This window comes from Hippopotamus amphibius, chromosome 11 (assembly GCF_030028045.1).
Source record: "Hippopotamus amphibius kiboko isolate mHipAmp2 chromosome 11, mHipAmp2.hap2, whole genome shotgun sequence".
NCBI lineage: Eukaryota > Metazoa > Chordata > Mammalia > Artiodactyla > Hippopotamidae > Hippopotamus > Hippopotamus amphibius.
Window position 1 is genome coordinate 89,838,365 of NC_080196.1, and position 24,343 is coordinate 89,862,707.

Below are 24,343 nucleotides of genomic sequence, written 5' to 3' on the forward strand. Positions count from 1 at the left end.
TAGAGAAGGAAAGTAGAATGGTTGTTACCAGGGGCTTGGAGGAGGGGGGATGGGGAGTTAGTGTGTGGCGGGGACAGGTTCAGTTTGGGATGAAAACGTTCTGGAGCTGGATGGAGCTATAGCTGGATGGTGGTGATGGTTGTACAACAGTGTGAATGTACTTAATGCCGCTGAATTGTACACTTAAAGATAGTTAAAATGGTACATTATGTATCTTTTACTACAATAAAAAATTTATGTTTTGGCATCGAATCCACGATCATACATACATTTAGTTTCCAACATTTTGACTGACTCTTTGAATGAAAACCTGTTTATCCCCTTCACTCATTCGGCCCTTTTTTGACTCTGTAACCCTGTGTCAGTTACCTAGCCATGCTTTGCCTCAAATCCCATATTTGCAAAGTGGGGGTAATAAACAGGCCTGGGGATCTATGTGGAATAAATGTAATGTATGTAGTAGGCTTAGAACAGTGCCTGGATTTAAATGAAATCTTTATATTTTCTGGTGATGAATCCTTTGTAATACATGTTGCAAGGGGCCTCTCACTTGTCCTTAATTGTGTTTGTGACTTTTTTGTCACACGAAATTTTAGACTTTGTTGGAGTTTCAAACTTGTATCTTGGATTTTAACCAACTTGGAATGTGTTGTCCGTGGTAGTGGGAGGTAGACACTAGGGTCATTTTTCCCTCACTAGCTCGCTGGTTGTCTCAGTCCCTGTGTTTATTGATGGTCTCTCCTTTCCCCGGATTTGAGACACTATCCTTATCACATACTAAGTTCCCATTTGCACATCTGTTTGTTTATGGATACAGTTTTATCAGTTGATCTTTTCCTCTCCTCCTGTACTGATTCAGCCTGCTGGTTTGGCTCTGGCCTTGATACACTTTGATGTCTGGAAGGGCAAGCCCCGGGGGCTTCAGGCACCACTGGTTCATCTTTAGCACTTTCAGCCTCCTCTACTCTGGGCTTTTCCCTTTTCAATCCTCCTCCCTCAACTCTCAGTGGCGTCCTCTGTCCTCCATCAAGCCTGCTCCAAAAATACTCTCCATCCTGGGGTGCAAATGACTGATAATACAGTTTAATTCTTTTAGCATGAAATACTTAAAATGTACTGATAAGAGCAGAGAATAATAGAATAAGCATCTGTTTTGAGTGCAGAATAAACATCTGTACTCCTCTGTTTAGTCAGCCTTAACCCTGTGCCGTCTTTGTTTCATCTTTTTAAATTAAGAAATAAATTATAGCAGCTTTGGTGAAGACCCAAAACCACTCTTGTGAATTCCGTGTTCGTCGTTCGCATGTATACAAATTTCCCACTTTCCCTCGGTCTCTTTGTGTTCAGCCACCCTTTCAGGAGGGACCACCTTACCCCGCCCCGCCCCAAGAGCTTGCTCCCAGCTGTAAACTGTTCACCTCTAAGGAGAAATGCACTGGCTGAACCAGGCATGGGGGTGGGGCTGAGGAGAGTGTTCCCCAAGGGGGCCCTTCTCTTGTTCTGGAATCATCTCATACAGATAAGGACGGTTCCGGAAGGTCTGTGTCTGGGGAATTTTCTAGGCGGTGGTTCAGAAAAGGCAAAGGGGAGGAAGGAGGTGGTGGCTGCAGCCTAAGAAGAAAGAAGACAGCGTGGGCAGCAGAATCCCAGCAGAGGGGGAGGAGCTTCGAACAGGGAAGGGAGAGCTCCCAGGGGCTTTCAGAGCCAGGAAGAAACACTCCTCCCAGTGGAGGGGATTCAGGCAGCAGCAGAGAGCGGATGTGGATGTGGTGGGGACGGTTGGAGGTGGGATGCCACACAGGCCCAGTGGGTACCAGCTGGACCATACTCCCTCCCCCAACAGCTTTCCTTGGGGGCCGTGGCTGGGTCTCTGGGGTGGGTTTCTGTGGACTTTACTATCTTGCTAGCTTTCCTACACACATCAGCCCTCTGCTCACTGCTTGTCTGTACGATGCTCTCAGAGCCACTTCATTTCTGTCTCTGCCGCCTCTCCCCATGGAAACCCGGATGTTGGACTCCAGCCTCCTGACCAGTGGGCTCCCACACCCACATTCTGGGCCAGCTCAGCCTGTTCTAACACAGCTTTGATGACGCCCTCCCCTAACAGAAGCCTTCTGACCCTATCCACCCAGGAAGAGTCTCTGACTGCTTAGCTGGAGAGTCCTGCTTGCCACCCTCTGCCCCTGAGCTGGCGGCTGTTCCCCGCCGTGTCCACGCTTGGCTCACTCTTCTCCAGGGATCCCGGCTTAACCACTTTCTTTCCCTAGCAAAGCCCTCCGAGAGCACACTGTCCCTTCTCTCAGCCTTACCCTCCTCCTCCCCATGTTATTGGACATCTCACCTCTCCTGTGAAGGGACCGCTGGTTGCAGGTCCCACACCGAAGGCGCTCAGGAAGGTTGGCCGATTTAGAGTTAAGGATGAGGACTTCCTAGGTGGCGCAGTGGTTAAGAATCCGCCTGCTAATGCAGGGGACACGGGTTCAAGCCCTGCTCTGGGAAGATCCCACGTGCCACGGAGCAACTAAGCCTGTGTGCCACAACTACTGAGCCTGTGCTCTAGACTCCGTGAGCCACAACTGTTGAGCCCATGTGCTGCAACTATTGAAGCCCACGTTCCTAGAGCCTGTGCTCCACAACAAGAGAAGCCACTACAATGAGGAGCCCGCACACCACAATGAAGAGTAGCCCCCACTCGCAGCAACTAGAGAAAGCCTGTGTGCAGCAACAAAGACCCAACGCAGCCAATAAAAAAATTTAATTAATTAATTAATTTGAAAAATAAATAAATAAAGTTAGGGATGACCTTCGACAAGAGCAGCCTCATTGGCACTTGGAGCAACTCTGGGAAAGCCTAGCCACGGGACTGAGGTGGCACGTAGCTGTGCCCAAAGCCTCAGCCTCCCCTGGGTGCCTGCTTGGCAAGAGCAGCCAGTGTTGCCTCCTGCCGCTGCCCTGCCAGGGCCTGTGCCGACCCCGGGAGGAGCTGTGCCCACCCTCGAGTCACCGTTTTGTGGGGTGTCACGTCAGTAGTATCAGCTGGGGTGGAAGTGTTTGGGATGCCCCAAGAGAGGAAGCCTTTCTCTGCAAGGCTCTCCTGGGATGGGAGGAGGAGCGCGGGATCTAGTTCTCTCCTGGCCAGTAGTCACTGTGTGCCTTGACCATCCTCCCCGCTGTCAGCCAGGCTCCAACCAGGAAAGGAGAAACCACTCAAGTATAGAAAGGTATATATATCTAAACACGTATATACACATGTGGATTAAATTTTTTTTTTTTTCTTTTTGGCCTCACCACGCAGCATGCGGGATTTTAGTTCCCTGATCATGGATCAAACCCACGCCCCCTGCAGTGGAAGCACGGAGTCTTTTTTTTTTGGCTACATTTCATTTATCTATTCACTTATTTGGTTGCTCCAGGTCTTAATTGCGGCCAGCGGGCTCCTTAGTTGTGGCATGTGAACTCTAGTTGCAGCATGCGTGTGGGATCTAGTTCCCTGACCAGGGATCAAACCCAGGCCCCCTGCATTGGGAGCTCGGAGTCTTAACCACAGTATCACCAGGGAAGTCCCAAGCATGGAGTCTTAACCATTGGACCACCAGGGAAGTCCCAAGCATGGAGTCTTAACCATTGGACCACCAGGGAAGTCCCTGGATTGTTTTTTATTTTGAAGTTACTTTTGACTCATAGCAAAGATGAAAAATAGTACAGGGTGTTCCCGTGTACTTGTCCCTAATATGAACATCTTACATAACCATAGTACAATGATTAGAACTAAGAAATTAGCCTTGGTACAATGAGGCTTTATTCGAATATCACCAGTTTATCTATTACTGTCCTTTTCTGTTCCAGGATTGAAGTTTGCGTCTAATTGTCATGCTTTCTTACTCTCCAACCTGTGACACTCCGGTTGTCTTTTCTTATCCCTACAACCTTGACACTTTTGAAGAGTATTGTTCATTTATTTTTTGGAAAGTTCATCAGTTTAGGTTACCTGATATTCTCTCATGATCAGATTGAGATTGTGCATTTTTGGCAAGAACACCTCAGGAGTGTTCTCTGAGGCCCTTCTCAGGGCATTACACTGGGAAGTCCATGGTGGTAATATGTTTTATTACAGGTGATGTTATCCTTGATCACGTGGTTTAAGGTGGTGTCTTGATAGATTTCTCATTTTTCCCTTTTTTTCCCTATAATTTAATAAATATCTTTGTAGAGATGCTTTGAGACTACAAATATCCAGAGGGAATTTAACCCAGGGGGTTGATTACCCAGATGATAGAAGAACTGAGAAACTAAACAAGCATAGGAAGCCATTACCACCTCTAGGCCTGAAGCACAAGGGGAGAAGGTGGTATTGCCAGAGCCAGGGTTAGGGGTCACTCACAGAAGGCCTATCTAGTGAGGCTGGAGCCTTGAAGGAGGTTCAGACACTGCTGTTAATGCTGCCTAGGGCATAGAGAAAAGGGGGAGAAACATCTTAGCTTCCCTCTCTTCCCGTCTCCCATTGGCCCAACCCAGCTGGAAGCCAGCTGAGTCTGTAGCATTCAGCCCCTCTGCAGTACAGAGCACTGGATGGGCAGGAAGTGGCTCGGAGAGCCCAGTCTCTTGGGACTGGTACCTTGCCTTTGCCAATTCCTTCAAGCTGAGCTGCTCTGTCCATTAATTACGGCAGCCACTAGCCACATGTGGCTCTTGAGCACTTGAAATTAATATGCTCTAAGCAGATTTCAGAAACTTAATATGGAGAGTAGTATGTAAAATATCTCATTGATCATTTTTATATTAATTACCTATTGAGATAAAATACATTATTACATTTAATTTTACCTTTTTCTTTTTCCTTCTTTAAATCTGGCTACTAGGTCATTTAAAATTACATCCATGGTTCCTATCTGTTGGCCAGCACTGCTGTAGAGTACACTTGTACCAGCCCGTATCATCAGCATTTTAATCAAGCATCTTTCCTATACAAAGATCATACCCTTGACCCACGTCTGGAGGGTGTGTCTAGCCAAGGTTTTACAAATCCAGGACGGTGATGGCCTTGAGCCATCTATATGCACTCACAGTTTTGACCAAGTGTGTCCAACACAGAGAGATTGGGCTCTTCTGCTTTTTAAGAATCATACAGGGTGTAGGTCAAGGTCAATGTTCAACATTAGCTGGAGAGCCTAGCTAACATTTAACACAATAATAAAAGCACCACCATGTACCTAGATAGCACATTACCATGGAAGAGCTGCACTGTTACTACTACTTTATATATAGACTTTTTTATAGCTTACAGAGGCCCTTCATTTCATCCTTGCAGAGTCACCCAGCCTTGCTGTCCCCATTTTATAGATGACAAAGTGAAGCCTGGGGGATTACATGGATTTCAGTGGCTCTCAAACTCCTGGTGTATCCCTTGGAGAGCTTGTCAAAATGGAGAAGGTCCTACCCTCAGAGAGTGAATCAGTGGGTGAAGAATGGGACCCCGAGACCCCCTTGGTGGCAGGCTTTGGGGACAGTCATGCAGGTGGTTGTCAGACTACACTTTGGGGCACGCGAGGCTCCTGAGTTCTCATGAGGTCAGTAGTGGGACTGGGCTTGAGCCGGGCTTCTGATGGCCAGTCTGGGGCTCTTCCTTGATGCCATGCTCTCCTGTCAGTCCACAGGTCCACCGTATTTTGGGCTGGGTATACGGGATGGTCCACACATACATGCCTCACCTCCAGTTCTGGCCTTGACAGTGTAGGAGGCTAGTGTGGCTGAAGCATGGTTAGATGGTCAAACGTGGTGCTGGTTTCTTAAAACTCATATCTACCCTGTGTGGTGTCTGGTTGGCTTTTTGGGATGTAGCTGGATCTTCATCACTTTGGTGGACTTAGGTGAAGGGAAATGAGTTTGCCCTCCCCACACATATGCCAAAGTGTCACTTCCATGTGGAGTCTGCATGCCAGCTTGGGCCTGCTGGTAGAGAAGGATTTATCTTTGAAAATGGCCAAGCAGGATTTCATACTGGCTCTACTGCAGCAGGGCGGGACCATGCCTGGGGGGCCAGGGAAGAGTGAGGATGAGCCTGTGTGTCCTGCCATCACTGACCACTCCTTTCCCCCCTGCAGTGGACAGCGGACTGCAGTGAGCAGCTGGACAGCAGCTGTTCCTTCACCCGAGGGCGAGCCCCCCTGCAGCAGGTAGGGAACCAGCTCTGTGCTCCAGCTGGGAGGTTATGGTGGTCTTGTCTGTCTGGGTTCCTTGGCTGCTCACCAGGGTGCACCTGAGAGGTGGTGGGTGATGTGGGAGAGCAGGAAATGGGACAGGGGAGGGGGCAGCCTGCCCTCTGGAAAGTTCTCCCTGAATATCCAGCCCACAGTGAAGCCTTCCCTGCCCAGAACATATAGATTCATAAGATTTATTTTTAGTAGCAGCATTATTTATAATAACAAACATCTGTAAACAGCTAATGGTCCGTTGAGAGGAGAATAGATAAACAATATGTGATATATCCTTCCAGTGTACTGTAACACAGCAGTAAAGTGAGTGATCTGTGATATATCCTTACAGTGGAATATTATACAGCAGTAAAATGAGTGAACTGGAGGTTCGTGCATCACTGATGATGAATCCTAAGGTTTTGGTGCTGGTGGGGCACTTTGGAGATCACTCCTGCTCCAAGTTTGCAGAGGACCCAGAGGGGCAGACTGTGGGGGTAAGAGAAGCCAACCAGCTTCCTGGGACTAGGCTGGAGCCCACTGCTTCGCCCCTGCTGCTTCCCTGTGAGATCCCAAGGGGGCCCCATGCAGGTCATGTGGCCGGGAGGGAAGGAGGCAGCTGCTTTTTGAGCATCGTCCCTGGTGACCCCCAGGCCCCGTACACCCTGTGGTTGTCAAGCTGTTCTTGCTGATACCTCATCCCACCTGTGGGAGATTGTGGGATCAGAGACTGAAAAATCTGTCTATCCCCAGTCCCCAGCCCAGCCTCACACTGCACCTGTCCAGAGACATAAGGGAGGCTTTATGGGCTTCAGCAGTAACTTGCTCCCAATTCCAGAGCAGCTGTGTTGACACGTTGCCTAGCCCCACTTGCTTGTGTCTGACTTCAGTCCATGGTGTTGATTAAACCAACTCTTCTCTATTCTGCTGTGAGAGGAGGTGGGCAGTGGCCTCAGTTCCAGATCTTTCTTAGGCTATAGGGCTTTGTTATACCATGGTGTGGGGAGACAGCTGCCCTGAACAGTTCTCACATGACAAGATGCTCGTGTGTGTGTTTCACTGATTCTTAAGTAGGAGGCCATGGTAAAGCCAGGGTGGTGTGCTCGGCCACAAACTTGGTGGCAGTTCTCTGTGTCCTCAGCTTCCTCATATAAAAACCAGGAGACTCAATGGCATCTGAGGGTCCTTCTAGCTTCTATGTGCCATTTACAGACAAGGAAGCTAGGGCCCATGGAGGTGGCATGACCTGACCAAGCTGGGAGTTGAAACCAGGTCTCTCGCCTGTCCTGTCCCCTCATGGGCCCTTTACCTTGTCCTCCTGTGGTAGGTATCTTTCTACAGAGGTCTTTTGTCCCCACCACTAGACTGCTGGTGCTTGGTCATGGACCCTGTCTATACTCCCTAAACCCCTCCAGCTTTTGGCCAAAGACCTGACACATCAGGGGCACCGTCACTAGTGTCTGCCCATTATCTGGGGTTTCCTTCGTGAAGATGCCCTTAACTCTTCAGCAATAAAGGTGGACTTGGATTTGGGGACTCAAGAATCAGAGAGAGGGCTTCAGGGAAGGGTTGAAAGTCTTGAATGGGGACATAAGAGGCTGGTAAATGAGAGAATGAAAAACCAGCTCTCAGATGTCCCTGGTGGCTCAGTGGTTAAGAATCTGCCTGCTGAGGAAGATAGGATCAAGATGGCGGAGTAGGAGGACATGCGCTCACTCCTTCTTGCAGGAGCACCGGAATTACAACTAACTGCTGAACAATCATAGACAGAAAGACACTGGAACTCACCAGAAAAAACACCCCACATCCAGAGACAAAGGAGAAGCCACAATGAGATGGTAGCAGGGGCGCAATTGTGTTAAAATCAAATCCCATAAATGCTGGGTGGGTGACTCACAAACTGGAGAACAGTTGGATCACGGGAAGTCCACCCACTAAAGTGAGGGTTCTGAGCTCCATGTCAGGCTTCCTAACCTGGGGATCCAGCAATGGGAGGTGGAATCCCCAGAGAATCAGACTTTGAAAGCCAGCAGGATTTGATTGCAGGACCTCCACAGGACTGGGGGAAACAGAGACTCCACTTTTGGAGGGCACACAAAAAACAATGTGCTCACCAGGAACCAGGGGGAAGGAACAGTGACCCCACAGGAGACTGAACCAGACCTACCTGCTGGTGTTGGAGGGTTGTCTGCTGAGGTGGGGGGCAGCTGTGGCTCACCTAGGAGACCGGGGCACTGGCAGCAGGGGTTCTGGGAAGTGCTCATTGGCGCGAACCCTCCCAGAGTCCACCATTAGCCCCACCAAAGAGCCTGTAAGCTCCAGTGCTGGGTAGCCTCAGGCTAAACAACCAACAAGGTGTGAACACAGCCCCACCCATTGGCAGACAAGCAGATTAAAGTCTTACTTAGCTCCGCCCACCCAGCCCTACCCACCATCAGTCCCTCCCATCAGGAAGCATGCATGAGGCTCCTAGACAGCTTCCTCCACAAGAGGGCAGACAGCAGTATCAGCAGTATTTCGCCTTGTGGAACTGAAAACCACAGCCACAGAAAGATGGAGAAAATGAAAAGGCAAAAGACTTTGTACCAGATGAAGGGACAAGTTAAAACCCCAGAAAAACAACTAAATGAAGAAGAGAGAGGCACCCTTCCAGAAAAAGAATTCAGAATAATGGTGGTGAAGATGATCCAGGACTTTGAAAAAAGACTGGATGCAAAGATCAAAAAGTTTACCAAAGACCTAGAAGAATTAAAGAGCAAACAAACAGAGATATGCAACACAATAACTGAAATGAAAAATACACTAGAAGGAACCAACAGCAGATTAACTGAGGCAGAAGGGCGAATAAGTGACCTGGAAGACAGAATGGTGATAATCACTGATGTGGGAAAGAATAAAGAGAAAAGAATGAAAGGAACTGAAGACAGCCTGAGAGACCTCTGGGACAGCATTAAACGCACCAACATTTGCATTATACGGGTCCCAGAAGGAGAAGAGAGAGAGAAGGGACCCGAGAAAATATTGGGCGAGGTTCTAGTTGAAAACTTCCCTAACGTGGGAAAGGAAATAGCTACCCAAGTCCAGGAAGTGCAGAGAGTCCCAGGCAGGATAAACCCAAGGAGAAACACGCCAAGACATAGAGTAGTCAAACTGACAAACATTAAAGACAGAGAAAAGTTATTAAAAGCAACAAGGGAAAAACAACAAATAACATACAAGGGAACTCCCATAAAGTTAACAGCTGATTTCTCAGCAGAATCTCTACAAGCCAGAAGGGAGTGGCAGGATATATTTAAAGTGATGACAGGGAAGAACCTACAACCAAGAATACTCTACCCAGCAAGGATCTCATTCAGATTCGACAGAGAAATCAAAAGCTTTACAGACAAGCAACAGCTAAGAGGATTCAGCACCACCAAACCAGCCCTACAACAAATGCTAAAGGAACTTCTCTTAGCAGGAAACATAAGAGAAGAAAAGGACCTACAAAAACAAAAACAAAACAATTAAGAAAATGGTAATAGGAACATACATATCAATAATTATCTTGAATGTAAATGGACTAAACGCATCAACTGAAAGACACAGACTGGCTGAATGGATACAAAAACAAGACCCATATGTATGCTGTCTCCAAGAGACCCATTTCAGACTTAGGGACACATACAGACTGAAAGTGAGGGGATGGAAAAAGATATTCCATGCAAATAGAAATCAAAAGAAAACTGGAGTAGCAATACTTATATCAGATAAAATAGACTTTAAAGTAAAAAATGTTACAAGAGACCAGAAAGGACATTATGTAAAGATCAAGAGATCAATCCAAGAAGAGGAGATAACAATTATAAATATATATGCTCCCAATATAGGAGCACCTCAATACATCAAGGCAAATGCTAACAACTATGAAAGAGGAAATCCACAGTAACACAATCATAGTGGGGGACTTCAACATCCCACTTACATCAATGGACAGATCATCACACAGAAAATTAATAAGGAAACACAAGCTTTAAATGACACAATAAATCAGCTTGATTCAATAGATATCTGTAGGACATTATATCCAAAAACAGCAGATTACACGTTCTTCTCCAGTGCACATGGAACATTCTCCAGGATAGATCACATTCTGGGTCATAAATCAAGCATTGGTAAATTGAAGACAATTGAAATCGTATCAAGCATCTTTTCCGACCACAATGCTATGAAACCAAAACCAGGCAAAGATGTCACAAAAAAAGAAAATTACAGACCAATATCACTGATGAATATAGATGCAAAAATCCTCAACAAAATACTAGCTAACAGAATCCAACAACACATTAAAAAAATCATACACCATGATCAAGTGGGGTTTATCCCTGGGATGCAAGGATTCTTCAATATACACAAATCAATCAACGTGATACATCATATCAACAAATTGAAGGATAAAAACCATATGATCATCTCAGTAGATGCAGAAAAAGCTTTTGACAAAATTCAACACCCATTTATGGTAAAAGCTCTCCAGAAAATGGGCATAGAAGGAAATCACCTCAACATAATAAAAGCCATATATGAGAAACCAAAAGCCAACATCATTCTAAATGGGGATAAACTGAAAGAATTCCCTCTTAGAACAGGAACAAGATATGGGTGTCCACTCTCACCATTATTATTCAACATAGTTTTGGAAGTTTTAGCCATAACAATCAGAGAAGAAAACAAAATAAAAAGAATCCAAATTGGAAAAGAAGTAAAATTGTCGCTCTTCGCAGATGACATGATATTATACATAGAAAACCCTAAAGACTCTACCGGAAAACTGCTAGCACTAGTTGATGAATTTAGCAAAGTAGCAGGATTCAAAATTAATGCACAGAAATCTCTCACATTCCTATACACTAACAACAGAAGAGCAGAAAGAGAAATTAAGGAAACTCTCCCATTTACCACTGCAACAAAAAGAATAAAATACCTAGGAATAAACCTGCCTAAGGAGGCAAAAGATCTGTATGCAGAAAACTTTAAGACACTGATGAAAGAAATCAAAGACGACACAAACAGATGGAGGGACATACCATGTTCCTGGATTGGAAGAATCAACATAGTGAAAATGACTGTACTACCCAAAGCAATTTACAGATTCGATGCAACCCCTATCAAATTACCAGTGGCATTTTTCACAGAACTAGAGCAAGAAATCTTACGATTTGTATGGAAACGCAAAAGACCCCGAATAGCCAAAGCAATCTTGAGAAGGAAAAATGGAGTTGGTGGAATTAGGCTTCCTGACTTCAAACTATACTACAAGGCCATAGTGATCAAGACAGTGGTACTGGCACAAAAATAGACGGGAAGATCAATGGAATAGAATAGAGAACTCAGAGGTAAGCCCAAACACATATGGGCACCTTATCTTTGACAAAGGAGGCAAGAATATACAATAGAAAAAAGACAGCCTCTTCAATAAGTGGTGCTGGGAAAATTGGACAGCTACATGTAAAAGAATGAAATTAGAACACTTCCTAACACCATACACAAAAATAAACTCCAAATGAATTAAAGACCTACATGTAAGGCCAGACACTATCAAACTCCTAGAGGAAAACATAGGCGGAACACTCTATGACATCCATCAAAGCAAGATCCTTTTGGACCCACCTCCTAGAATCATGGAAATAAAATCAAGAATAAACAAATGGGACCTCATGAAAATTAAAAGCTTTTGCACAGTGAAAGAAACCATAAACAAGACAAGAAGGCAATCCTCAGAATGGGAAAAAATAGTTGCCAACGCAACAACGGACAACGGGTTAACCTCCAAAATATACAAGCAGCTCATGCAGCTTAATACCAAAAAAGCAAATAACCCAATCCACAAATGGGCAGAAGACCTAAATAGACATTTCTCCGAAGAAGACATACAGATGGTTAACAAACACATGAAAAGATGTTCAACATCACTAATTATCAGAGAAATGCAAGTCAAAGCCACAATGAAGTATCACCTCACACCGATCAGAATGGCCATCATCACAAAATCTGGAAACAACAAATGTTGGAGAGGGTGTGGAGAAAAGGGAACTCTCCTGCACTGTAGGTGGGAATGTAAGTTGGTACAGCCACTATGGAAAACAATTTGGAGGTTCCTTAAAAAACTACAAATAGAACTACCATATGATCCAGTAATCCCACTCCTGGGCATATACCCAGAGAAAACCATAATCCCCAAAGAAATATGTACCATAATGTTTACTGCAGCACTGTTTACATTAGCCAGGACATGGAAGCAACCTAAATGCCCATCAGCAAATGAATGGATAAAGAAGATGTGGCATATATATACAATGGAATATTACTCAGCTATAAATAGAAATGAGATGGAGCTATATGTAATGAGGTGGATGGACCTAGAGTCTGTCATACAGAGTGAAGTAAGCCGGAAAGAGAAAGACAAATATTGTATGCTAACTCATATATACGGACTCTAAAAATGGTACTGATGAACTTAGTGACAAGACAATAACAAGGACGCAGATGCAGAGAATGGATTGGAGATCTCGAGGTTTGGGGGATGGGGGGTGAAGAGGAAGCTGAGAGGAAGTGAGAGAGTAGCATAGACATATATATGCTACCAACTGTAAAATAGATAGCCAGTGGGAAGTTGCTGTATAACAAAGGGAGTTCAGCTCAATGATGGATGATGCCTTGGAGGACTGGGAAGGGGAGGGTGGGAGGGAGTCGAGGGAGGAAGGGGATATGGGGATATGTGTATAAATACAGATGATTGATCTTGGTGTACCTCAAAAACTGGTACAAGAGTGTAAAGCAATTATATTCCAATAAAAAAAAATTGACTGCGATGCTGAAAAAAAAATCAATTACTGGAAGAAAACTGTAAAAAACACAAACACATGGAGGCTAAACAATACACTACTAAAGAACCAAGAGATCACTGAAGAAATCAAAGAGGAAATCAAAAAATACCTAGAGACAAATGACAATGAAAACACAACAACCCAAAACCTATGGGATGCAGCAAAGGCAGGTCTAAGAGGGAAGTTTATAGCAATAGAATCCTACCTCAAGAAACAAAAAAATTCCCAAATAAACAATCTAACCTTATACCTAAAGAAACTAGAGAAAGAAGAGCAAACAAAACCCAAAGTTAGTAGACAAACTGAGACATTTATGGAGACATGGATGGACCTAGAGACTGTCATATAGAGTGAAATGAGTCAGAAAGAGAAAAACAAATATCGTATATTAACACATATATGTGGACTATAGAAAAATGGTACGAATCAACTGGTTTGCAAGGCAGAAATAGAGGCCCAGATGTAGAGAACAGACATATGGACACCAAGTGGGGAAAGCGGGGAGGGCCGGGGGGGGATGAATTGGGAGATTGGGACACCAAATTGTACACTCTATATGTATGCTGTTTTTTGTCTGTTAACTGTATATCAATAAAAATTCTTAAAAAAAAAAAAAAAAAGAATCTGCCTGCTAATGCAGGGGACACGGGTTCAGTCCCCGGTGCTGCAACTACTGAAGCCCGAGTGCCTAGAGCCCGTGCTCTGCAACAAGAGAAGCCACTGCAGTGAGAAGCTCGTGCACTGCAACGAAGACCCAGTGCAGCCAAAAAAAAAAAGAAAAAGAAAAAGAAGAAAAAGAAAAGAAAAACCAGCTCTCTGTTATTTAGTCAGTAGGTGTCTGGTTCTGGAATCTTCCAGAATCTTCCTTTTTTCCCTCTCTTCTTTATCTTCTTTTCTGGGTCCCCTCTCCCCACCCTTTCTCCCTAGTCCCATTTTCCCATCACTCTGGACAGATTTCCAGGGAGATAAGAATGGCATAACCTCCCACTTGCTGCTCATCTGCCTCCTTCACTCTGAGCTGCCCTTTTACAGCTGGTTTCACCCCCTGGAGGAGGGTGGGTGGGGAGTTGGCCAGGGCCAGGGTCTTGTGGGAAGGGGTACCCTGGCACCGTGAGGGCCAGCTGACCCTGAATCCCATCTCAGAAGCATCTGAACAGTCAGCTTGGGGTAAGCAGGGAATGAATAAAATGCAAAAGGAAATGCAAGTGAATTTAAAGAAGAAATTGTAAAAGGCTCATGTTAGGTCCTTTCTTGGCAGGTGGAACTGAGCGTAGGTCTATCATAAGGGAGGAGCCCCAGGAAGGGGGAGATGGGCTCTCAGAATACGAACCCACTTTACTTCCCTGATGTGCCCGCAGCATGAGGGCTTCGTAGTAGGGGTTTCCTACAGACCTTGGGGCCATGGGCACCCCCACTGCCCCCGTGTAGTCTGTTTGATCATCTCAGAGGGAGGAAGGGGGAGACACCTGCTTCTGAGAAGCAGAAGAGTAGCCAGGGCACCGAGGACAACCACGGCCTCAGCCCCACGTGTCACGTGCCTTGTGGGCTCTGGATTCAGAGCCTGCGGTGCCCCCGTGCGTCGAGCTGGCTGGAGGAAGAGGGAAGGCTTCCCAGCCCGAGTCCTTGTGAGGTCGCACCCTGTGCTGGGAGGAGTTGCTTAGAGTCGAGGAAGGCTCTGCGGGCCCAAGAGTTCAGGGTGTTTGCGGAGGGATTTTTCGTAGATTCCTCTGCCAGGGAGTGTTTGTAGTGGCCTGGAGCATGGCCCCTGCCTTTAGGGGTCTTACCACTTAGAAGGACAAGAAAATGTGTAAAAGAATGCCCAGTGCAGGGCAGGAGAGGCAGTGTGCAAAGCATGGCCAGACCTTAGTGGCCCAGAGCTAAGGCACTCGGGCAGGCCAAGCAGAGGAAGTGGCACCGGGCTGGCCCTGCCAGATGGCCCCGGGCGCTGTACACTGCACCGCGCTGCACGGAGAGGCAGGAGTTGGATTGAAATGAGGTCTCCTGAGGTCAGGAGAACTTTGGTTCGGTGATGAAAGGCCTGACTGTAGGTATCAGTAACTCAGTTAATTAGGGTACAAACAACAGAGTGGGGTAAGCAAGATGGAAGTCTCTCTCTTTCTCTCTCTCTCTCACCGCCATCCTGGGAGGGTGTTCAGAGCTGGCGTGGCAGCTCAACCGTGTCAGGACAGCATCCTTCCTTCTCATGCTCTGCCCTCTCTGGGGTGTCACCTTTGTCCCATGGCCCATGCTGGCTCACGTCGACATCCATATTCCTGCCAGGGAGCACCCACCCTGGGCCTCATCTCCAGAAGCCTCTGCTGTCCCCTCATGAAGCAGCCATCTGTTTTTGAAAGCTTAAAAATTTTTTTTTTGATTTTTTGGCTGCGTGGTATGTGGGATCTTAGCTCCCTGACCAGGGATGGAACCTGCGCCCCCTGCGATGGAAGCGAGGAGTCTTAACCACTGGACCTCCAAGGAAGTTCATGCCCAGGGAAGGGCATTTTCTGATGCCCCCTGGTGGAGGGATCAAAGCAGGTCAGCATCCCCTGAGTGGCTGCATCATAAAGAAAGCCCCACAACTGGCCGGAGGCAGCGGCCCCTGCCCACCCTGCCCTGGAGTGACCCCCTGATGGAGGGGAGACCCAGGGAGCTGCCAGCTGAAGGGAAGCTAGGAGACATGAGTCCTGGCCTCTGTACCACTAGTGAGATACATCATCTTGCTGCAGGGTCAGTTTCCCCTCTGAAAAATGAGGAGATGAACTAGACTTAAGGTCACCAAAATGTTTTGTTAGAAATACAGGCCTAGATTTCCACTTCTGGGAAGACGGAATAGACGTTCTTTTCTATCAGCATATTCCTCTGCTAAGTACAACTAAAAGCCTGGACATTCTGTGTAAAACAAACATAAGATTCTGAAAGATGGAGAGAAGGCAGACCTGCTGGGGACCTTGAGACCTGAGCAGTGCCACAGGAGTGACCGCCCTGGGTTTTTCTTTTTGCCGCCTATACCCCAGACTTGAAGCTGAAGAAGTGGGTAACCAGGAAATGCCAGTGGACACAGATTTTTTTTTTTAAGTCCCCAAAAATACCTACTCACTCAAAGCTTATGTCCAGGAAAAGGGCAACCTGGCAAGATAGAACACTTTTAAACCACAGTGCTGTTCTACTCCAGACAAACAGCACAGAAAAAACTGCGATCTCACCCCCCCGCACCCCCACGAGCAAAGAACCAGTGGGAGCCTGGATTTCCACCCCCTCTGGGCTGTAATGAGGCCTCCTAACCCCCTCACCAGGGTGCTGTCGGAGAAGGTCAAGTAGGAATCTGTGACTTTCATCCCTGCTGGTAGGAAACGCCTTGCCTCCCCCCCGTGGTATTGTTGGAGGTCGTGCAGGGGGCTTGGACTCCCACCCTCATCCAGCGGGATGGAGGTGCCCCTGCCCTCCCTGCTGGCATGTGTCAGAGGAGGTTTTGCAAGAGAGAAAGCTGGGATTGGCACTGTTGCCGTTGTGATGAGGCCCCCACAGCAGCGTCGGTGGGACCGTGTGGAGTCCCAGAACTCCCACCCCCACCGAGCCATAACAAGCGCGCCCTGGACTTCTTCCTCCACTGGCAGTAGGGAGGCTGTGCCCCCCACCCCTTCCGCTGCTAGAGTGGTACCACAAAAGCCAGTTAAAACCAAAGATGTAAATGAGTCAGTCTCATTACTTAACATGAAAAGGTCCTGGTTACCGTAAAAAATCATTTGTCACACCAAGAGTTGGGAAGATTTCAAAGCAAATGGGTGAAAATAATCAATAGAGGTCAGCACTGAGATAGGAAATTGGACTTCATCTAAATTAAAAATTTTTGCTCTGGAAAAAAAAACCCTGTTTAGAGCCTGAAGAGACACATTACAAAGAGAGAGATTTTGCAAAAGCATATAGCTGACAAAGGACGAGCATCTAGAATATATAAAGAACTCTCAAAACTCAGCATTAAAAACAATGCCGTTAGAAAATGGACAAAATACATGAAGAGACATTTTTCACTAGCGGGGATATACAGATGGCAAGTAAGTACACAAGAAGATGTTCATTGTTAGCTGTTAGGAAAATGCAGATTAAAGCCACAACGAGGTATCTCTGTACACCTGTCAGTATGGCTAAAATTAAAAAAAATAGTGACAACATCAAATGTTAGTGAAGATACGGAGAAATTGGTTGACTTACACATAGCTGGTGGGGATGTTAAGTGGTACAGCCATTCTGGAAAACAGTTTGGCAGTTTCTTATAAAACTAAACCTACAAGTACCATATGATCCAGCAATTGCACTCCTGGGTGTTTATCCCAGGGAAATGAAAACTTATGTTCATATAAAAACCTGTACTTGAATGTCTATAGCAGCTTTATGCGTCATAGCCAAAAACTGGAAACAATCCAGATATCCTTCACCAGGTGAATGGTTAAATAAGTTATGACACTCAGCAATAAAAAGGAATCAACTGTTGGCACATTCAGTAACCCGGATGAATCTCCAAGGAATTATGTGGAGTGAAAAAAGGCTAATTCCCCCAAAGTTACATACTCTGTGATTCCACTTATATGCCATTCTTGAAATGACAAGATTATAGAAATGGGAAGCAGGTTAGCAGTTCCCTGGGATTAGGGGAGGGGGGGCAGGATGAAGTGGGTGTGGGTACAGACACGCAGCAGGAGGGATGGTTGTGCCGATGGAAATGTACAGCATCTAGAGGGTATCGCCGTCAGTACCCTGGATGTGATTCTGAACTGTATACTTTTACAAGTTTCTCCTGGGGGGAAACTGGGTAAAGGATACACAGAATCTCTCTTATTTCTTACAACTAGATGTGAATCTACAATTATCTAAAATAAAAGTTAGGACACAGGTGAGGGAGGAGCTCCTAGCGCTGGGACAATGAAGCCTTTGAGGTGCCAACCTATGAAGAGGCCACAGTGTCGGAATCACAGTGCCACCCCCAAGAGTCGGATCAACCACCCTCCTATAGCAGTATTGTAATCCCCCCAGGACTTGAGGAGGGACAGCCTAACCATCCAGAGAAGCCCAGGAGAGCTAGACTGGACAGGCGAGTGGGCTCAGAGGGATCTATGACCTCAAGAAGCCCTAGAAGACCTCCAGTCAGCCTGCGGCTTCGGGGACCACGGGTGGCGTCCACTGTTCCTGATCTGCAGAGCTTGTGGACGCTCCCTAAACTGGAACCCCTTACTCCACCCCCTGCCTATGATGTCAGCTTTGGTAACCCCGATGATGATGTTTTCTATGGAAACAACCGGACACCCCTCTAAAGGACCTGCCCAGGATGTATCATCTTTCTGCACCAGACCCACTAACTCAGTCATTCAACCAACGCTTCCCAGTGCCTGTTATGTCAGGAACTGTGTCTCCACCTGGACGTCACAAACGAGGACTTTATCCCAGAGGGGAGTCAGGCTACGGTGAGCCCTTCCCAGTTCTGAGGTGGCGCATCCCAGAGGTGTAAGTGGCACAATTTGAGTCTTCAGGCAGTATTCAGTGACCTACCCCATACCTGGTATTTCCAGAGTTAGGCTGAGGGTGAGATGAGGAGATGATCCAGAGAATCTAGGGAAGGAAGAAAAGAAACAAGATTCTGAGTGACAGCTCTGTTGCTTCTGTTTCAGGTCCTTTGCCTCTATTAGATCACAAAAATGAGGTATTATTGCCCTCCTTTGAAAAATGAGGATTCTAAGGGTCAGAAAAAAACTGATAATTTGCACAGGGGCACACCGCTGGTGAAGATCACAAAAATGTCTTGAACCCTGCTCTTTTGATCCCACGGCCCTTGTGTTTTCAGTACAAGGCAACAGAAGCCAATTCATCCACACATCTCTCAATTTCTGTCTTGGTCAGTGACTGGGGAGGGGCGGAAGGCTTCGTGTAGACAGAATGGGGGACCATTTGTGTCTGCGCACAGGGAGGGCTGAGCGTGACCAGGAGTGTGCCAGGCCTCCTGGAAGAGCAGAGCTAATCAAAACTGTGATGGCCGCTGCTCCAGAAGGGGAGCAGTTCCTGGCCTGGGGGGGCTGGAGAGCAGTCCCCAATGCAAGGCCCCCAGCCTATCAGGAAGCAGTGGAGTAAACTGCCCCACGGCGAGGGGCTTCTGATTTTGAGGACGGGTGGATACGATGGTCAGAAATGAGGAAACCCAAGCTCCTTGGAGACGGGTGGTTAAGCATCCAAGGATCCCTCTTGGATCATCTAGTATGAAGCACTGGAGCCACGTGCACTGTCTCCAGTCGCTTCAGCCTCACCCCTGCGCTCTGACTGCTGGGTTTTACCCCAGGGCCCCTGCCCTGCTTCCTCAGATCCAAGCACAACACCAGCATCTCTGTCATCATGTGCTGTGCCTGTGATGCAGGCTTGAGTCAGCAGGAGCTGCTTAACCACCGCTGACCCACGCTCCTCATTCTTTGCGCAGGGACCTGTCTAGCACCTTCTAGTGCTCTCCTTGTCCTGCTTACCTTGGTCCCGACTGTTCAACTTCAATAAAGTGAAAAGTCCGGCCAAAAAATAAATAAATAAAATAAAATAAAATAAAAGTTAACTTTTAAAGTACAGAACCTTTTGTTTCATCACAATCTTTCAAGGAAATCTCATGTAGAAAACCAAACGGGCAGAACTGTTGGTTGAGGCAGGGGAAGGAACCCACCTGCTTTCTCTCCCCCACTCCATCCACGTCGTTGCTCTGGGAGCATCTCTGCAGAACTCCTAGGTCAGCCCTGGGCCAGGTGATCTCTCAGCCCCTTCTACCTCTGGCCTTCTGTGGTTCTGAGTCTGGTGCTGGTGGAAAGGGAGATATCTGTGGGGACTGGGGAGTTCCGAAAAGGCCTCCTAGTGAGGAGCCTTGGAGGATAAGATCCTTTCTCTGCACAGAGGCATCGCGCAAGGTAGGGGACTAGGGAGAGCTAGGCGGGCCTCCATTGTTTCAGCAGATGCTGGACAGGCAGCCAGAAGCAGGCTCTGCTGTGGCCCAGTCTAGGACAGGTACTAATGCTATTGCCATTTAAGTCCTAAGGCGTGATTAATTAGCCGAGAGAGACTGGAGAAATGTACTTGGCCACAGGGAGTCATTATCTCCCACTCACCCCTGGCCTTTGGGTCTTAATTCAGAGACAGTGAGGGCAGAGAGAAGGGACAGATTGGACAGGCAGGAAAGTTCCAGAGGGAAAGGAATGGCCTTTCCTGCTCCTGAACTCTGTTCTGTCGCCACTCAGGAGGCTCTGTCTTCTGGTCTCTGCTCTGTGGTTCTCCTGCCTCAGGCCTTTCTATTGTAGGGGGTTAAAATATTGGGGGTCCATCACCATCTTTCCCACCAGCATGTGGGGTGCTGTCCTTGGTGCTGAACACACACACACACACACACACACACACACACACACACACACACACACACACACGCGCGCGCGTGCCCTGCCCCCACCCACACCCCCCCCAGCCGCCACCCCCCACCCAGGACAGGACTGTTTCTCCTTGGGCCCTGTCCTGCCCCCCACCCTTGATCTGTGCTTGGCTTCCTCTCTGTTCAAGCAAACCCAAGTTACCCTCAAAGTCCGGTTAGTTTGGGTCCGAGAGGAGTTTCGGACCTGGCCTACGGAAGCCACTGTTTTAGCCCAGGATACACCCGTGGAGTCCTTTGCTCTTCAACTATTCTGTGTACTGTAAAACACTCTCCCAGTGTCTTGGGCTCCACTTCCTGCTCCCACCCCACCTCGGGAATCACCATCCCAGTCCAGCGCTGTGGTACTGCAGAGGTAGCTCAGGTCTGAGGAGCTGCAGCAACCCTCGTGGGGCTCCAGGAAGCAGCTCGCAGGCCGAGGGTCCTGCTTTCCCCACTCTCAGTCCATCCACATTGCTACTTGCGGGAAGTTTTTCCTGGAGTCTAGAGCCACGGTCACCCCTGGTGCCCGCAGCGTGGGTGGCCGGCATCGTATCACATGGTGCTTCACGTGGTGCTGTTTTCTGTTGTTCTTTCCTTTTCTGTGACTCTCCAGCTAGGTGGTAAGACCTGTGGGGCAGTGACGATTGCCTCAGGCCTCTTGGAGCCACACAGTGCCTAGCGCTGTGTTAATCCACTAATGTGGGTGATAGATTGGGGCTGGGGGCAGGGGACTTGGGAGGGTATCCTTGGAGGGGAAGGAGAGAAGTCTTGCCCATTGTTTAAAGGGACAGCCCTCCCATCAGCTCCCCTGGGAACCCCGAGTCTGTGAGGTTTGCTTGCTCTTGGCCCTCATGATGGACGGAATCATAGAAGAACATTTTGCACCAAGAAGGGGAAATGGACTGGGATTCTGAGCCTTATGAGGAGCAGGGGCTGCACTGGCCTCATCTCTCCGGTGCCCAGGCTGGGCCCTGTGGAGCCGATGACCAGCAGCGGGTCCTGGTGCTGCAGTCCGGGAGTTTCAGGCTGTGGTCTCTGCAGGCTCCTGGTGCTGCAGGCTCCGGCCTCAGCTGGCCAGCCCTGGTGCAGCTGACACAGCAGCACATGTGCTGGGGAAACGCAGACTGACATGCCTGGGCATCTTCTTGCTGGAACTTTGCCTGTGGCCCTCCCGATCATGGGGGGCGTTCTCCTGCTGCCCCCTGCCTTATTTAGCCAGACTCCCTTATTCCTAAACCTTTGCAGCCTAGGGGTCGTTAACAAATACACACTTGTGCACACGCACGTACACAAGCAGAAATGACTCTGCAGTTTTACATTAAAGGAAAAATGGCAGCATGGAAGAGGGTCCTTTTTTTCCCATTGCACCTGACTTGGCATGTTTTCCTACTGTACAGTGACTCACTCCCGTCTCGTTTCATTCACTGCTGCACGGAGTCCCCCGACCCTACACATTCCATCTTGCACCCCTACGTTCCTTCTTTTCCTCACTGCAAGGGATTTACTCCCTGCACCAGCGCTGCCTTCCCCAGAGATGGACTCAGAGAACCCAACGTTCGTGGGGATTTGGAGGTGTTCCTGCCTTATGGGAAACTCCACAGAGGGATCAGAAGTTATTTGAGTAATATAACTGCAGGGTGCCGTGGTTAAGAGCATAGTCTCTGGTCCACACTATATGTGTTCCTGGGAACTAGCTCTGTGAATGCGGGCACGTTCCCTGAGCCTCAGTTTCCTCATCAGTGAAATGGGGATGGTGAGAGCAACAGGTGCTCCCTAGGGTTGTAACGGATGCAGAGTGCTCAGATGCCCTATGTACGGTGAGTGCTGTGTCAGTGTTTGCTGTTGTCATTCTCTGGAGTCTGTCCTCCCCTGAGCTGGGGTAACCGTGCACCCAGCGTGGCCCTTTCAGAGGCAGCTTCAGGCTCCCCGCCCGTGGGCAGGCCATTTCTATTTCTTTTTCCACATGGCTTAGATTACTCATCATCCCTTTGTGATCTGTTCTGAGAGCAGCACGATTCACCCTGGCAAGGGGCCCCCTAATTGCCAGTAAAAAGAGCTGCTGTGAGAGATTCAGCAGCGTTTAAGTGCTAAAAAATGATCCACTGAAAAGGGTAGTTGTTTTTGATAAGGCTCCTCAGAACCTTGGCATGGCAACAACCTGGGAGAGGGCAGGAGCTGGGTGACCTCAGGGCTGGGGAAGGGGTGGGACTCAGAGAAAAACCGTGGTCACCAGGGCCAACTGTGGGATTGCACCCTGCAGAACGTTCTTGATGAAGCCAGCGAGGCTTTGTGGAGGGCTCTTGGTGCCTGGCCACTGAGTCCTTGCAAAGAAAAAAAAAGTAATGAATGATGCTGGGTCCCAAGACTAGGAAGGGGGTGGGGGTGAGGAGGCAGGGGGACACAACAGAAAAGTGAAGCCAGGGCTCCTACCATCGAGGAGATGGGGGACTAATTGGAGAACAGAGTTAATAGACAGTTTAAGATGACTATGTCCCAGTGGGGGTTCCTGTGGGGGGACCATAGTCCTGCAGAATGCTCTGGGCAGTAAAAAGGAAGAGTGGGGTGGATTTCTGGAAAGGAGTTTGGGAAAAGCTGCATAATGTGCTGCCACCTACTTGAAGAGTCAGCATCCATCTAAGACCAATAAAGGCACTGAGAAGTCCTGCAATAAAAGATTTATTTAACACTTTTTTAGCTCTGTGTGTCCCAAACATTTGACCAAGGAGCCTTTTTAAACTTTTTGTTCCCCATGAAACTTTTTAATATCCACGATTTCCAAAAGCATGTTCCATGCACCACTCCAGCTGCCCTGAATTGAAACCACCAACCATCCCTTCCCTGAGTGATTCTGATGCACACTGACATTTGTGAGCCAGCAGATTAATGTTTCTAGAACACCACTGGGAGCACTCAGTAGATCAGGAAGGGAATGAACCACTGGGGTGTGCACTGGACGTGCTGTGGGCTTGTGGGGTACCAGCTGATGAGGAAACAGCAGAGCTGCAGGGAGGAAAGCTCTTGAGCTGGATCTCATCAGAGAGAAAGACTTGGAGTGGGTGGAAAGGAGATTTGTTTTCTCTGAGTGCAGGAAGAGCACCGCAACCCGTAGGAATACAGTCTTGTACCTTCGGCAGCTCGGTGTGGCCACAGAGCCCCTTCACCGACGGTGTCCAAGCCACACGTCAACACAGAGCTCTGCCAGTGTGCCGAGGAGGAGGCTGAGGCCCCTGTGGCCGCGAGCGGAACAGCCAAGCCCCTGCCCGCCACCATCGTCTCTGCCCTGTGTGTGTTGGGGTTTGCAAGGTTTAAGGGTCGGTGTCCAGAATTCAAGAAAGGGGGACATCCAGGCACTTTACAGCTTCAAGGGCTTTGGCTGGATCTGAATCAGGGTGGCAGGTGGCCCCAGGGTCACCTGGGTGCCGTCGGTTCCGGGCTGGCGGGTGCTGGGGGTGGACGTGGGAAGCTGTTAGGTTCCTGGCTGTGAGTTCCGTGGCAGCAGTCACTCTGCCAGTGAGTCCTGGCCCCTCTGGGCACTGCCTGGGTCACCACCTCGGCTTCAACAAGGGATAGAAAGGAAGGCTCTGCGGGTGAAGCTCTTCCCTCTCTGGGCTGAAACTTGAAGGACACAGATTTTGTTTCCAAGACCTGGGCCCTTTCTCCAGCTCCTGCTGGTAAAAGGTTACATGCAGAGATTATATGCCTGTCACATCCCATTGCCACAAACTCTCAGGAGATGTCCAGATTCTTATGTGCTGCATTCATTGTGTCAAATGGAGCAACCATAAGTATGTCATCCCTGTGACCAAGATTTTCACTGTGGACTTCTCCAGGCACTTGCTCTCTCCCCTGTTACGACACTGGCCTTAGTG

The 24,343-nt window shown here is 48.1% G+C and overlaps 2 protein-coding genes across 14 annotated transcripts in view; both read left to right on the forward strand.

The window, feature by feature from the left end:
• The window catches only part of CTIF (cap binding complex dependent translation initiation factor), a 299,520-nt gene that overhangs the window by 81,107 nt on the left and 194,070 nt on the right, over positions 1–24,343 (forward strand). For all 13 annotated transcript variants that reach the window (XM_057699048.1, XM_057699051.1, XM_057699043.1 and 10 more), the window contains one exon: positions 6,102–6,173. In XM_057699048.1, coding sequence (XP_057555031.1) covers positions 6,102–6,173 — 72 coding nt within the window. The remainder of the gene's footprint in view (positions 1–6,101; positions 6,174–24,343) is intronic.
• LOC130831517 (transmembrane protein 139-like) lies at positions 6,599–18,588 on the forward strand. Its single transcript, XM_057699712.1, has 2 exons — positions 6,599–6,688; positions 17,965–18,588. Exons 1-2 carry the CDS (start codon positions 6,599–6,601, stop codon positions 18,361–18,363), a joined length of 489 nt encoding a protein of 162 aa, XP_057555695.1. The 3' UTR covers positions 18,364–18,588.

Bases quoted from the DNA above. Each gene is read 5' to 3' on its own strand.
- LOC130831517 (XM_057699712.1), top strand. From the start codon at position 6,599: ATGAATCCTAAGGTTTTGGTGCTGGTGGGGCACTTTGGAGATCACTCC. The intron at 6,689-17,964 runs GTAAGAGAAGCC...AGGAGCTCCTAG, and splicing joins CAGAGGGGCAGACTGTGGGG to CGCTGGGACAATGAAGCCTT.